Source organism: Neolamprologus brichardi, chromosome 9, assembly GCF_056152115.1.
Source record: "Neolamprologus brichardi isolate AB-2024 chromosome 9, ASM5615211v1, whole genome shotgun sequence".
In the NCBI taxonomy this organism is placed as follows: Eukaryota; Metazoa; Chordata; class Actinopteri; order Cichliformes; family Cichlidae; genus Neolamprologus; species Neolamprologus brichardi.
Window position 1 is genome coordinate 12,657,844 of NC_142112.1, and position 16,276 is coordinate 12,674,119.

Consider the following 16,276-nt stretch of genomic DNA (forward strand, 5'->3'; position numbering starts at 1 on the left):
TCATCTCGGAGGAAATTACTGAAATGGAATCTGAGCGCGAGCCACTGTGTATAGCCGAAACAAGAGAACGAAGCGGGGCAGATTAAACCTGCACACTCTTACAATTCATCTCTGCACGGAGCCCCTCCCCTCCCCAAATTCGGTCGCGGGCTCTGGATGGGCGCCGATTCAATCTGGTGGCCCGCTTATCATCCACTTAAGAGTGAATAGCAGCTGTGAGCTGTATCTGGCTATTTAAATGACAGAGATTAGCAGTGGTGCTAATGCTGCTACTGCTTAGTGATGCCAAGCTGCAGATAACACCCAAAACAATGTAATCCAGAGCCTCCCAGAGAGCAGTTACAGCCATGAGTGCTTACGCATGTGTGCAAAGGCATCCATGTGTGAATGTAGATATATCTGCATGCTTTTGCACCAAGGTTAATTTGTCTTATTGACTTAGCAGAAAGACTCATTTAAAGGGAAAGTGAAGGCTGATTTAAAAAGAAAAGAAGGCAATCAATTTTAAATATTACAAAGTTGAGAGAAAGAAGCGAAAAAATACACAAAAGCCTTTAATACCGGTTATCAAAAGGTGAGGCCGTCTGCAGCAATTTAATAGAGCTCAGAAGCAAAAGGCTGACGTCAGAGGTTCTGATGAAAGCGTCGGGACAGCGAAAGATCATTTCACAGAGACAGACGAGCAAGAAACATTTCGTCACCTTCATGAAAGTCTACAAGTGAACTTTCTCGCTTTAATAATCAAGGACGTCTAAGCCGGTCTGTCAGCAAAGGTTATGACAGACGTAAGTAAAATTGCCAGTCTTATTCTGAAAAAAAAAAATGAAAGAAGGGATTTTTGCACAGCACAGATGATTTTTTTTTTCCGTTTTCTCTTTTTTTTTTTCTTTGCTCGAACCACGTAACACAAAGTAGCACAAGGGAAAGTGCATTTTTGCCCAGCGGGATATCTTGTGGGGACACATTTTCTTTAGGTGATGCCACATTCTTATTTTATGTAAATAAAAGTCTGGGAGCAGGGGAAGGCAGAGGCTTATCTGTCAACTTTGACTATTAACCTCGGTGACGAGCACAGACTGGCTGCTTTTATCTAAATTGAAAAACAGAGTTATTTGAATATCATGGGGAGAATGCAATATACAGCGGCAGGGGAAATCGGTTGCTTTCCCCATTTTTCTTTGCCGAGATAAGACTGTATTTAGTGGCTTGCCGACAGAGCTTATGAGAACAAAGCATTTCAGGCAAATAATTCCTTCTTTTTTCAAATGTCCCCCCAGCTCATTTAATGGAATCCTTTAATGGTGAATGGAAATTTATATCGAGTGATTACTCTTGTGGTGTTGTGGTGTTATTACCTGTCGGAAAACGTAAGACGGCTGTCTCTCCGTATGCGCTGCATGTCTTTTTGTTATCAAACACTAAGTAGTGAAGGATACATGCCTTGAAAGAGAAGGTAGGGCGTCTTTCTAGTTCTTCTTTTTCTCTCTTCATATTTGAAATGAATTAAAGTAATTGTGGTTTTTAGGCCCTGTCAGGTACACAAGTAAACAAACACATGGAAGTAATACCGGACAAAGTTCTGTCGTATATGTGCCATAACCAAGAGGAGCAGACACATACATATAACCAGGGGTGAACATAAGGGGTCCACAGGTGCGCATTCGCTGTCAAAATAAAAGACGTGCACCAGATAAGAAGTTACAACGTTTGCGTGCATAAGATTTTCTGGAGGAGGACAGACATTTGTTTAGAACTCTTGAAGATTTCGAAGAAGCTCCTTTAAGCAATGACTTTGCTGTTCCTCCACCTCCAAAGAAATGTCAGGCGGAGTCCGAACCGCAAAAGAAGCGCGTATTCTCAGAAAACTGGTTGCAGGAGGTGAGCTGGCTTCAAACAAATGATGAACGCACAGATGTGGTGCAGAATATGCCGTGAAAATCCCACTCTTGCAGACAAAAACAGTGCCTTTTATATGTACGCAAACGTGCATTGCAACTTCTTATCTGGTGCGCGTCTTATTTTGACAGCGAATGCACACATGCGGACCACTTATGTGCACCCCTGCATATAACATTATGACCACCTGCCTAATATTGTTGTTGGTCCCCCTTTTGCTGTTAATACAGCCATGACCCATCGAGGCATAGACTCCACTAGACCCCTAAAGGTGTGCTGTGGTGTCTGCACCAAGCTGTGAGTTGTGAGGTGGGGCCTCTGTGGTTTGGACTTGTTTGTCCAGCACATCCCACAGATGCTTGATTGGATTGAGATCTGGAGAATTTGGAGGCCAAGTCAACACCTCAAACTCATTGTTGTGCTCCTCAAACCATTCCTGAATCTTTTATGCTTTGAGGCAGAGTGCATTATCCTGTATTTCCAAACTGTATTTCCATGAAAGGGTTACATGTTTAGGTAGGCGGCACGTGTCAAAGTAACACCCACATAGATGGCAGGATCCAAGGTTTCCCAGCAGAACATTGCCCAAAGTATCATACTGTTTCTTCGCACAGTGCATGATAAGCGATGCACACACACGGCTATCTGATGTAAAAGAAAATTTGACTCATCAGACCAGGGCATCCTCTTCTATTTCTATGTGGTCCAGATCTGATATGCATATGTCCCTGTTGTTGGCGCTTTCTTTGGCAGACAGGTATCAGCATGGGCACCCTCACTGGTCTGCACCTATGCAGCCCCATACGCAATAAACTGTGATGCACTGTCTATCCTGACACCTTTCTATCAGAACCAACATGTTGGAACAGTCCAAAGCAATTCCACACTGTGTGAATAATCATAAATCCATAACCTAGACACCTATTGCTGATGTTGTCATGGTCCCCGTGCCTGCCCGACTGGCCTTGTGTGGCTACATGTGTGTTGCTTTTGTCTCTCTCCTCTCTCTCTCCTCTTGCTGCCTGGGCGGAGCTCATTGTGGGCTCCTGGCCTTTACCATCAAGCAATCACCTGTGGCTCCTCACCTTGTTTGCTCTCGCTACTTAAGGCAGTGACTGAGAGCACCTCGCCGCTGGACTATTGAGTAACGCTCGTCAGTGCTGCTTTAGCCTAAGCCAGTTTTGAGCTCTCATCGTGAAAGTTTTCCGTGTTAATTCCTGATCTCTGTATACAGATTCTTCATGCTCGGTTTGGCAGTTTGGACACCGAAGCCTGTGCGTGAGTGCCGCAGTGAGAGTGGCGTGTGTGAGGAAAGGACCTTTCCAAGTGCATTCTTCTGTTCGTGTGGAGCGGAGCAAGACAGGACACTTTTCCTGATTCTTCCCTGTACCCCTGGGAACCTTGGCCCCCTTCTCCTTCACCTGTATATAGTGCACCGGGAGTGTGTAAATAAAATTCAGTTTTCTGTGATTTCTGTCTGCGCCGAGTCCTCCCTGTTCCCTCGTGACAGATGTGCTTTGTGCAGTGGATCTGTGAAAGTATCACTAAACTGGCCTACATTTATGTGTGAATCTGAACTGCTTTGTAATAACCTACTGATATCTTATCAGTGTTGGGGAGTAACGGAATACATGTACCGCCGTTACGTATTTAAAATACAAAATATGAGTAACTGTATTCCGTTACAGTTACCGTTTAAAAAGGTGGTATTTAGAATACAGTTACTTTGTTGAAATAAATGGATTACACGGCGGTACTTCCCTGTTTCATATTGTGGCGGGTCAGGACTGTTTGGGTTTTGTTTGACAGCTACGTTCTGTTGTTCCAGGTGGCAGCGTTACAGTTGCCATGGTTACAGGGTGACGCTCTCTCTCTGCGTGTTTCCTGGGTGAGAGAGCGCCTGTTGTTATTGTGCTAAGCTAATAGGCAGAATGCTACAGGCATAGCTCTAAAGAATGTAGCATCATAGGCAGTGTAGTCCGTGCTGCAGGGAGAATGGACTGCCATACACGTTATGTGTCTGTGAGCAAGGGAGGGAGAAAAAGGAAAAGTACGAGCTGTCATCGAGCAAAAACGGGAGCTGGAAGCATGTAAATATAATAATAACCACTGCAGCCAAGAAGAGTGCCTGACGAGCCCAGTTGTAAGTAAGCTATTAAGACTCGACTGTACACCGTGTTCGTGTTTTACTCCAAAAACAATAAGTTCTGTTGGAGCAGCCTTTCAATGCCTCTCTCTGTCTCTCGCTAGCAAACTTGACCCAGACAACAAAGTAAAGCTAGTTTTCGGCTACGAGCCCGACACAGAACCCACCGTATTAGCCAGAGGTCCCTTTACTACGGTTCAGAGCCGCGGACCTTCAGTAACAGTAATAAATCACAGCAATAGTACATTCATGTAGTTGTAAACAGCATGATAATATATTAAGTAATCCAAAGTATTCAGAATACGTTACTCTCATTGAGTAACGTAACGGAATACGTTACAGAATACATTTTGGGGCATGTATTCTGTATTCTGTAATGGAATACATTTTAAAAGTAACCTTCCCAACACTGTATCTTATATAGTTCATTATTTTAGCACCACAAACTTGGGCACAGAATTCTGCATCAACACGTAAACTCTACCTAAACGGCGTTTCAAACACTCACATGTGTCCACGCTGTTCTCGTCTTCTGGCGCAGTAACAGCAGTCTTCTCGTACGATTTGTCAATCGCAGCGCGGAAACTCTCATTGCAGCCTCGGCTCCTGACGATCCTCGAGCGCGACCTGCGAACATTGATCTCGCCATTCTGCACTGTCCCAGCAACGGCTGTCTGGAGGCTTTCCAAGGAGCTGGATTTCTTCAGGCCCAGTGAAGGCCCGACCTGCTGTTCTGCAGAACCTATGAAAAGATTAAATAAAGTCACTTAGACATCGCATATGATTAGAACTCCTCTGAAACAGAAAAAAAAGCTAAAAGCTGTCATTATGGTGAGTTACGAGAAGGTGCGAGTCTAGCAATTAACATGAAAAACAAATGATGCCATTGCTCGGCCAATGAAGTGTGTGAAATGAGAACAGAGTATTATATCTCCAGCGAGACATTTTCCTGTTGGGAATTATAATTCACCCTTTGTCTTTGTGTCTGCACAGTTAAATTAAGAGGCTGGAACATAATGCATATAAATGGGCCCGCTATCAAAGACACAAATGTAGCACAGCAGCGGAGTGATTATAGAGTAATGTTAAAATATAAGAAATTTCTAATACAGCATATTCACAAATTGCTGAGATGAACTGTATCTCTGAAAAAAAAGAAAAGATTTTCCATCAGCGGTTCTCACTTAATTTTCTTTTTTAACTCAATTTCTCCAAGAGAGATTAGATAAAACAAGGTGGGGGAGAAAAGACGAGGACATGTAGGCTGAACAGATTTTACATCCATTAATCTTCAGTGCAGGTCGTATTGCAGTGTTCAGAAGCCCAAACAACATCGCACAACTGTAGCACTTGGCTTCATTTCTAAGGCTTTCTGTGCAGTGACGGAGAGTAATATCATAAAGGGTACATAAGTTTAACAAGAGACACTCAGAGAGCGCAGACCTCCGCCAAGGGAGCTCACTCTCTGGGCGGTTATTTACTTTTAAAAGGATAGTACTGGATTTTCTATACATTCATTTTCTCTTCTTCTCTTGAAGTTTTATTTTAAGAAGTTTATAGCGCAGTTCACAAGTGCCTTAAGCCCAACTGGTGACAATGGAAAGACTGTCACTGTAGGTATGGGAAGTAGCTGCTAGGGGTGGGTTTTTATAATCGATTTATCGATTAAAATCGATTCTGGCTTGGATAACGTAAAATCGATTCATTAAAATCCTGAATCGATTTTTTAATATAAATTTATTTTGCCCGAAATGCCAGAATCTCTGGTGAAATCTCAAAAAATTTCAACAACCACCAAACAGCTAAGACAGTAAATGAGAGCAGGTACACGGATTCTGCACAAAGACTTAAACACACAGCGCGACCCGCGGATCAGAATCAGTGAGATGTTGCCTTTCTCACAGTCGGGCCTGAAAGCCGACAGCTCGCTGATTCTGATCTGTCGGCGGGTCCGCGCTTTGTGTTCACGCCCTTTATGCGCTGATTCTAAAGCTGTTAGTTTGATGTCTCTCCAAACAAGATTGACTGAGTGCTGTCGGCCGACGTTTTTTTTTTCCGTTTTACATACTTCCGAAAAGAAAACCTAATTTCTGCCGTTCAATTCTGAACAAATTTAAACTTTTTAAAATTATGCAAAATGCAAAACGCTTAGCCGTGTCTCTAATAAAACCGCTATAGCGTCAGAGGTAATGTTCATAAGTTGATTAACGGTTTTCTTTCGTTTTTGATGTACTGCAGAATATTTTTATAAAATCCCAGGCCAGGGAAATCACCTTCATGTTTTTCTGTGTTTTACCTTCAGCTACTTTGACACAAAGGCATCTGCTGTGATGCTCACACCTTTGATAAAGTCTTGCGTGTGTCAGCTTCCTTTTTATAGATACAAAAATATGTAAATGTACTGATCTGAATTATAATTTTTCTGAGTGTCAAAATTTCCCAGATACAAATCGAATTGAATCGAATCGAATTAAATCGAATCGTGGATCGAATCCATTCGAGACCTTGTGAATCGGAATTGAATCGATTCTAGAAATCAGTGACGATACCCAGCCCTAGTAGCTGCCCAAGCACTTAAATACCTTTAACTATACGGTAATGTCTAACTGTGACATCATCAACAAAATCAGATAAGAGAAGTATGATGGATGTTTGGTTTGATCAGACAAACACTATGCAGCAGGAGGTCATGTATAATTTGTAAATAACTTGACATGAATAACAGTATATTTCTAAATAACCAGGCACGTATCTCCACGATACTCTCTGGAGCTGATTGATCCTGCGTGGTAAGCAGAGCAAATGTTAAACAGCCACCCTCTCTGATATTTGAGCCAGGCCCACACATCTGTAATTATTTTTCCAATGCTTGCCGGGGGTTTGTTTAGGGTATGTAAGTGGAGCGCGACTCAGGTATTGGTATTTCATTTTGCTGGGGAGCGTCCGTCAGGTCCCTGGAGCTCTTACCTCACCCACCAGTTGGTAAACAAGCAACCCGGTTGACTTTTCCCGTCCCCTTTGTTGTGCTTTGATTCAGTAAACAGCAAGACGCTGTCAAACTTAACAAGATGGATTTCTGACTATGTGCCAGTGAAGCCTTGTTGTGAGGCTATGCAGAGGAAGCGATCAGTAATAAGGATTAAGCTGTTAATTCAATTATTTTATTAGCCCCAAAGGCTCTCTGAGGGTGTAGCAAATGTCTGTGGACTCGGGGACAGAGTGGCTTTGTGTCTTTATGACTCCCCGTAGACCACACATGTCACAAATAGTGTTTCCTCTGTGGCTTCAAGTGGTGTAAATAAATGTCAGCTCTTCCTGTTGGTTTTCAACAGCACATGTTGTTCTGTCGTCTGCCCCACTGAACAGAACACCCTGAGTTTATTTGCATGTGTGGGCACCATGCAGGGACTCCCTAACAAGCACAGAAACAAAATTCACCAACTCGCACGTCTATACAATCAAGGACTTTCGACGTGTTTAAAGTGGCCTAAATGAGGCATATCCCACTGCTGCTGGGTGATCCCAGTGGATCTTTAGGCAAAGAAAATAAATCCCTCTAACACTTCCCCCCATGCAACCTCCAGACAGGATGAGTGTGTTAATGCACAAAAGTTGCAGAAGAACAAATAAGAGCTTAGGAAAAAGGGAACACTTTCCCTGCAGTGCAAAAATGCACACCCTGCAGCTACTTACAATCATTGTACCAATCATATTACAAACCTACAATAACTATCAACTACTATTACTAGCAGTGTTGGTCAAGTTACTTGAAAAAAGTAATCAGTAACTAATTACTGATTACTTTCCCCAAAAAGTAATCCTGTCACTTTACTGATTACTTATTTTCAAAAGTAATTAATTACTTAGTTACTTAGTTACTTTTTAAAAACACGATTTACAACCTGAATAGGTGATAAAGCGATAGATCTTTCAGCCCAATTCTACTTTTTCTACATAATCCATCATACAAAATGTAATCAAATGGAAAGGTCCCTTTTTAAAACTTGTTTTATTAGTTTTAATCTTTTAACTTTATGCATCAAGCAAAAATTTAATTATATGCACCATTCTCTGACTGGAAGAAATTTGTTTAATATTTAAACCTATTTTCTGCACATTCCAGCACATCAAATATTTTTTGTGTGTGTTTACACTCACTCTTTCAAACAGATGCAAGTACAACACAGCAGAAAATAAAGTCAAAGACTAGCGGTCCTGTTGCTCTATTTTCACCTGTAAAGCAGGAGCGGCGTAGGCGGAGGATTACCCTGGTGCAGGTGTGCCGCAGCGGTCAGTGGAAGAATCCGTGAGTTTCTTTGTGAATTTCCCATTACGTCGTAGCGCACTCGGTGTTTGCTTGGAAGTTTAGGGTTTTTTTTCGCTGTATAAAGAAGTTTTCTTCCCACGCACAACGGACACTAATGTTTTTGTCACTTTTTATGGAATCAAACTCAAAGTAAGGTCAGTACTTCCACGCTTTAAACGCTGCACGCTCATACTCTCTCCCGCATTCGATGGATAATATCATTATCCATTGTTGCTCTGTACACAGCTGTTTTCACCAACGTCACACTCGCTTACGTCACTGTCATGAGACATTCTCACAAAAAAAATCACGGTTTTAGTAACGCAGTAACGCAGCGTTCCTACGGGAAAGTAACAGTAATCTAATTACCGTTTTTGCAATAGTAATCCCTTACTATACTCGTTACTTGAAAAAAGTAATCGGATTACAGTAACGCATTACTGCCCATCTCTGATTACTAGTACATACCATTTAAGCTAAACAACTAAAGAAGATATTGCCAAAAGAATTCACTCACCCATCCAAATCATTGAATTCAGGTGTTCCAGTCACTTCCACTGGCACAGGTATATAAAAACAAGCACCTACGCATGCAGACTGCTTCTACAAACATTCGGGAAATAATAAGGTGTGTTCAGTGAATTCCAGTACTGTGATAGGATGTGATAGGTACTGTGAAGTCCAGTTGTGAAATTTCCTCACTACTAAATATTCTGTTAGTGGTATCATAACAAAGTGGAAGCAACTGGGAATGACAACAACTCAGCTTTGCTCAAGACAGACAACAGTGTGTAGAGAGTTTCATGGAATGGGTTTCCATGGCCATGCAGCTGCATCCGAGCCTTATATCACCAAGTGCAATGCAAAGTGTTGGATGCAGGACTCCAGTGGGGAAGAGTGGAGACGTATTCTCTGCAGTGAAGAATCACGCTTCCCTGCCTGGCAATCCGATGGATGAGTCCGGCTTTGGAGGTTGCCATGAGAAAAGTGTGAAGTTAAGTGTGGGGTTGTTTAAAGATGAAAGGAACTATTAATGCTTCAGCATACCAAGACATTTTAGACAATTTCATGGTCACAATTTTGGGGGAACAGTTTGGGGATGGCCCCTTCATGTTCCAGCATGACTGTGCACCAGTGCACAAAGAAAGTTCCATAAAGACATGGATGAGCGAGCCTGGTGTGGAAGAACTTGACTGGGCTGGACAGACTCCTGATCTCAACAAGGTAGAACACCTTTGAGAAGCATTTGAGCGGAGACTCTGAGCCGGGCCTTTGAATCCAACATTATTACAGACCTCAAAAATGTCCTTCTGGAAGAGTGGTCAAAAATTCCCATAAACACTCCAAAACCTTTTGGAGGTTGTTCCCAGAAGACTTGAGGCTGTTATAGCTGTAAAGGGTGGGTCAACATTACATTAAACCCTATGGATTAATAATGGGAGGTCACTGAAGTTCATATCCATGCGAAGGCAGACAAGTGAATACTTTTGTTAGTATAGCGTACTAGTTGCATGGGACTTGTTTTAAAAGGAGTAAGTTATGTTACATGTAGTATCTTTCGAGTCAAAGGGTCATCCCTGTTTCTGCTGCATTTGCTACCAATGAACCCTTAGTGAGAGCATGAGTGCTTCCCCCTCATCCGTAGCAGCTATAGATCTAAAGTCAGACAAGACACACAGGCTAAAAGCTCATCTGTTTGCCAATGGTGGGTTCCAAACCAGTGACCATACCATTTCTCCTCTCTCCTTGCCAAATTTAATGAAAGTGCTCAGTCCCATGAGAGCCTACACTCACTCAAGCATCAATCATATCATTTTGCATCCTACTTAGTGAGGAGATCTCATATGCCTGTCTTTTATGCTGCATAGGACAGTAAAATGAAACTTTACTGCGCGCTACAAATGTCTAGGAGGTCAAAAGTTCTCTGGTAGCAGCAGCCAAAGATTCATTTTACTTTTGAGTTTCTCAGTGGAGGTGGGTCCATTTTATTAGCATGACAAATATCAATGCCAGGAAAGCATAAACAGACTTACAAGACCAACTGAATGCAAGTAAAAAAAAAAAAAATCATCTAATTCGTTTGAAGAAGCAATTTCATCCTGCAAAGGACAAGAGAGGACGGCCTGAAGTAAAAAATTCATTATAAGAAAGCATAGGCACAGAAACAGCATGACAGAAAAATGATGGAGTGTTTCATCCTTTGAGGATAAAACTCAATCAATCCGGTACAAATGCCATGTAAAGTTGGATTTTTTTCTTTTTTTGAGGCTTAAGCATTAAAGCCTGCCAACGACGGACACACAGATGCCAGGGTGCATGGCTGACACAATGGGATTGCAAGTTAGACCTGCACGGGATGCAACAGTTCAAGGGAACAAAAATGACATCTGCTGTACTCGGAAACAGGGAATTATCCTCCTGCTTGGTATTCCGCGCCGCAGTCCTGCTCGCCATTGTTTCTCGTCGGCGCGGCGGTTAACTGAGAAAAGCGCGGAGACAAAGAGAACGGGAGAGCGAGGCAAAGAGACGGTTTTTGCCCACCGACCCAACTGCCTCAAACCTGCCTTTGTTTTCATCAGAAGCAGCCCCGGCTCTCTCCTGGGAGGGTTTGACGGACAGCTCTCTGTGTGCCAATCTATTATGTGATTCCTATCACACAACAGAAACCTCGGTGCTCTGCTCCTCATCTCCTTCTTATTCAGAGGAATGAAAATACATATTTCCCCAACTGCATACAGACACGAGTTTGCCACTCCCTGCACGTCTGGAGGAGAAATGAAAATCATCAAAATGAAATACACAAAGAGAAAGACAATCAGACTAAATGGGGTGAAAGTGCACCTGGTTGCAAACAAACCTGGCCCGCGTGCTGCGTACTTTAGCCAGATTAAGGGCAAGGACAGTTAATTGGAGAAGATCCATTGCCATTAAACGTTAAAGGGGCATTGTGGCAAACTTCATGAATAAATCAGTGGTGGTTATTACAGGGACACAAGCCCATGCTATAATTAGAGCAGCTAAAAACTATGCTTTGCAGCAATTATTCACCACGGACCCTTGCATGTAAAGATCTGTGTACAGACAGGGGCTCCATTACACATAATTTATTCAAAGTGTCGGGGCTTTAAGGAGGGTGGTAAAAGGGTAATTATGTTGAAAATAACCTCCAAGATGGTTGGAGGAAGGCCACATCCAGGTATCCCAGTGGAAGTGAGGCGTCGCTGGGTCAGCTGCGCTATTATGTCTCTGCCAGTTGTGGACCATTAGCCCGACAGAGGACGTCCTCCACACGCTCAGCATATGTCACAGGAAATCATTATAAGCCGGACTTGGTTAACATCTCAATTAAGGATGCTGGATATATTGCTGCACACTTTTCAGGCTTCAAAGAAATCCAGTGAATTTTGTTTTGGGTTTGTTTATCATCGTTCAGTGTAGAGTACTTTTCCTACATGAAAAGAAGCTGACAACTCTATTGGCAAGAGTGGAAATTCACTGGATTAGTGGTAGACTTGGCTGGAACAGACATTCACAATTACAGTAAGCATAAAAACATCTGCCAGGTTCTCATTTACTACCACTGGCCTATCTGTGACTGGATCGTCTGCCAGCTTTCTACAAGGAAAGTCTCCACTCATGTGTTTGGTAGTCTATGAGATGTGGCTTATCGAGAGCGCTTTGCTCTCAGACTGCTGGTTTAATTGTGGTTGCTCTGGTATTTAAAAGTAGAATGGGAGGCTGAGACCTTCAGCTTTCAGGCTCCTCTACGGAAGCAGCTCCAAATTAGGATTCAGGAGACAGACAGACACCTTCTCTCCTTTAAAGATTCGATTTAAAGTGTTTCCTTTCTGATAAAGTTTATAGTTAGGGCTGGATCAGGTGAGCCTGAATCCTCCCTTAGTTCCACCCGCTGCTCGGGGATTCCCATGTTTCTCCTTCACTCAATGTTTTTTAGTCTCTGTATGTTTATACACAACTCTGCATTTAATAATCAATTATGATTAATCTCTGGCTCTCTTCCACAGTGTGTCTTCTGTCATGTCTCCCTCCCCTCACCTCCAACAACTCACAGCAGATGGCTGCCCCTCCATAAGCCTGGTTCTGCTAGATGTTTCTTTCTATTAAAAGGGAGTTTTTCCTTCCCACTGTCACCAAAATGCTTCCTCAAGGGTGGTTCTCTGATTGTTGGGGTTTTCTCTGTATTATTGTAGGGTCTTTACCTTACAACATAAAGCACACTGAAGTAACTATTGTTGTAATTTGTGCTAATGCATAAAAATAAAACTGAATTACTGAATTTAATTTGAAATACACTGAAATACCCAGTTTAGGCACACATTAGATTCTTGTTTTGTTCAAAAACTCCCTAAAAACAACAGCTATGCTAATTAGTGGTCAAGATTCAGTCATCATTTCATCCTGTGTCAGTTTAACGGAGTGATTGCACTCTGTTTTATTCAGCCTCATTCAAACCAACCTGGCTGTGATGGATCAATTGCAGAAGCTGAAGAGGCCAACCTGCCAATGAACATCTTTCTATTGCAAATGCTACTGCATTGCCAGGCTCCATGCAGCCCTTCACATCTCATGGAGTAATGAGTGTTTTCTTCAGTCATTTGCACTGCAGAACGAGCACAATGGCACAGGTTCCCAAATTAGTTACCAAGCCTCTATTCACTGCCATTCAACTGCCTTTCAGCACCAAAAAAAACCCTCTTTTGATCACACTGAAATTAGCTCAAACAGCACTCTCGGTTATATGCATCTGAAGGGGGCTGAGATCACAAATCCAATAATGGCTGGTTATGAGCTAGTTATGGAATAAGAGTGGGACTGCTCTTCCGATCTCTATTACTGACCCGTGGATGGAACCGAACATCATATCGGTTGCCCTCATTAGCGGCGGCAGGGCACAGAGCTTATTTCTGCTCAAGTTCTTGTCGCACTGTGCTACTCTTAAAAGGACCAAACAAACATTAGTGCAGTCTACACGACGTCATGAAACGCACACAAAGAAATAAGAAAGTGAAGCGCAGACACAAAGCAAGAGGAGCAGGTCTTACACTTCATGAAGGAGCCGTCCATCACGAGGTAAAGTGTCCGGCATGTGCTAACGTCTCACTGCCAGCGCCGACACCTCACGTCGCTTTCTTCCCTTTTCTTCTCTCACTCAATTTTATTCCCCATTTAAATGGGATTGAACTGCAGGGTGTCCGACCCGTTTAGCATATTTCAACAATGATGGGTTTCAAAGTCATGAAATCCATCTGCTGATGAGATTTGGGAGCAGCTGGAACATGATTAAAAGGAGGGACAAAATACCTAGTGACCGAATAAAATGTAAGTCAGTAGGGAATAGCTTTCTTGAGCGTGTTAACTACTTTTTCTTTTATTCCTCTGAGTAATTTGAAAGCAGAGAGCAGCTTTATTAGCGCGCTATTGGGAAAGCAGAGCGGTATTCTTACACCTGCTAGCTGAGCTAACTTCTAATGTCCAGCTGTGTGGCGAAGGCACGGCTTAAGGGAGAGCGCTGGCACTACTTTCTTTGGCTCACTTCATTTTCAGATCTACTCGCACAATACCCAGAGGTCGTTTTTGCATTGGGCGGCTTTCATGTAATTATTTCAGAAAAAGAATAAGCATGATAGCATAGCAGTGAATAAGCATGATAGCATAGCAGCGTCTTCCACTGAGATAAATGGAAGTGCGGTGACTGGGCACATGCCAAATCACAAACCATGTGTATTTCATTTCGAACGTTAAGTCTAGCGCTTGTGTTTCATCTATTGACTGAAATAGGACTGAATTTTTCTTGTGGGGAAACCATGTCAGCTACAAGAGTTATTATGACTGGAATAAGTTTGTTATTTCCCTGAACCATCTGAACACTGTGATATTCTCATTGATGGATTATGATTTTGTGTTGGCGAGGATTTCTGTCAGCTGGATATTTCACAAACTCAATTGGGCCCAGTGAAAGGGGAAGGGGATGATTTTTTTTTTGGGTGGAGGGGTTGTTTTTTTGAATTTTATGTAATAAAAACCACAGGCACGCCCGCGCACAGACACAGAGGGATCTTGATAAAGAAATAATACAGCAGTAACAGAGATTTGTAAAAGATCAATTACACTGGTTATCTCGAATGTGTGAGGCGCCGTCTTATGAGTACATTAATCAGGATCTTTGTTAAAAAAAAGAAAGAAAGAAAGAAAAGCTGTAGTTTACAGCTAATCCAATGCACAAACAAACACGCAAAGACTCCACTTCGAAACAATTAAGAAGCTTTTTTGATTAAACGCATTGATAACATGTGCATTTGCAATGATGAGAACACCATCAAAGCCTTATCTCAGCATCCCTTCCGTTCTACTCACTTCCTGTCCTCAGTAATATCCAATTATATTTTAAACACTGAGAACTTAATGGAAACCATTTCAGGCCAACTAATAGGGGTGGGGGAAAAATCGATACTGTGTAGTATCGTGATATTTTGTTTGCTAATAATGTATCGATACAGGGACAGCAGAAATCGATATTTTGTTACAAAAAAAGTTTTTGTGGACTGGAACATTCCTTCACTGTCCAAATGTGTTTAACTTTTTTTTGGCAGCAATAAACATGACAGTTTACTTATTTTAATTTAAGACATGTTTTATTTTAATTAAGTTTAAAACTTTTTTTTATTTAATGTAAAATTATATTTTGTTTCAATTTACTTTCAAATTCTTCAGTTGCTGAAGGGGCTGCATAGTTTTCATAAACTGCATAGTTCAGAATAGCTATAATTGTACCAGATGGTTGCGTTCAGTTAAGTTGGACTAGACTGTAATACAAACCGTTCAGTTTGTCAACAATCAAACTGAAATGAGAGAAAGACTGAGTGTGAGACTTTGATATTAGATAAAATGAATATTGATAAAGTTTACCTTTATGTACAGAATCTGAATATTGCAAAATATTTTTAAAAAATTGCAATAATATCGTATCGTGGGATGTATGGTGATTCCCACCTCTACCAACTAACTGCTGAAAAAAACCCATCCGATGGCTGACGGTTTTCTTCTCCCAAACTTTGCGTTTGTAGAAAAGTTTCAATGGTGGACAGAAGGTATTACAAAGGATCTAGACCCCACAGAGCTCGGTGCAGTGGCCCAGACCTGCACCAGTCTGTGGGCGAGTCAAAGATTTCTACAGGTCTCTGGGCTCCATGTGGAAAAGAGTTGGCTGTTATCTGTTGTGATTAGTCAGTGATCCGAGAGAAGGCAGCGTCTGCTTCAGTCTCAGCGGGAGAAGCTTGGAGTTCACACCATCTTCTTCCCTGGATACAGTTTGTCTGTTTGAGAGTGTGCTTGCCCAGTGCACGTTTGTGTAGGCCTGCATCTGACTGGCTCTCCCATCACTAAGCATTGTGCACTTGCACTTGTGTTTTTATCCTTGGTCCACTGGACAAAGGGCCATGGGGAATGGAGGCCAAAAGAGGAGAGGTGGTGGCTGGACAGGACTGAAGTGACTGTGTGTGTGTGTATTACTGCTTTTGAAAGTGCATTTACTGAGGTAAGCAGGATTAGGTGAGCAGCAAGTGTTTGAGGTGTCCAGCAGGTGAAAGGAGCACTGAGTGACAATGAACAATCTGGAGGTTTGTTTACTGCAAACAAACCTCCAGATTAGCCGCGCTGAGTGGAAAAAAAATTGAAAGGAGACACGCAGTCATCACAAGGTAGAGGATTGTTTTCTTTGTACGGCCAAGCTTAGGATGCCAAACCAGAAAAACACTTCTTGCTCAAAAGAAAAAAGTAGTACATGAGGTGAATTTACTTTTGTGTAATATCAGTAATCTGCCTGAAATTAGGCTTAGAAAAAAATCCATTAACTTGTTGCAGAGACAAGATTGAACGTATGATCATATCTGCACACTAACTATTAAGCT

The 16,276-nt window shown here is 42.1% G+C and overlaps 1 protein-coding gene across 1 annotated transcript in view; it reads right to left on the reverse strand.

Moving 5' to 3' along the window:
* The window catches only part of LOC102796224 (partitioning defective 3 homolog), a 381,329-nt gene that overhangs the window by 116,586 nt on the left and 248,467 nt on the right, over positions 1–16,276 (reverse strand). Inside the window, exon 18 of the mRNA XM_087845929.1 lies at positions 4,551–4,784. Within this exon, the coding sequence (XP_087702055.1) occupies positions 4,551–4,784 (234 nt within the window). The remainder of the gene's footprint in view (positions 1–4,550; positions 4,785–16,276) is intronic.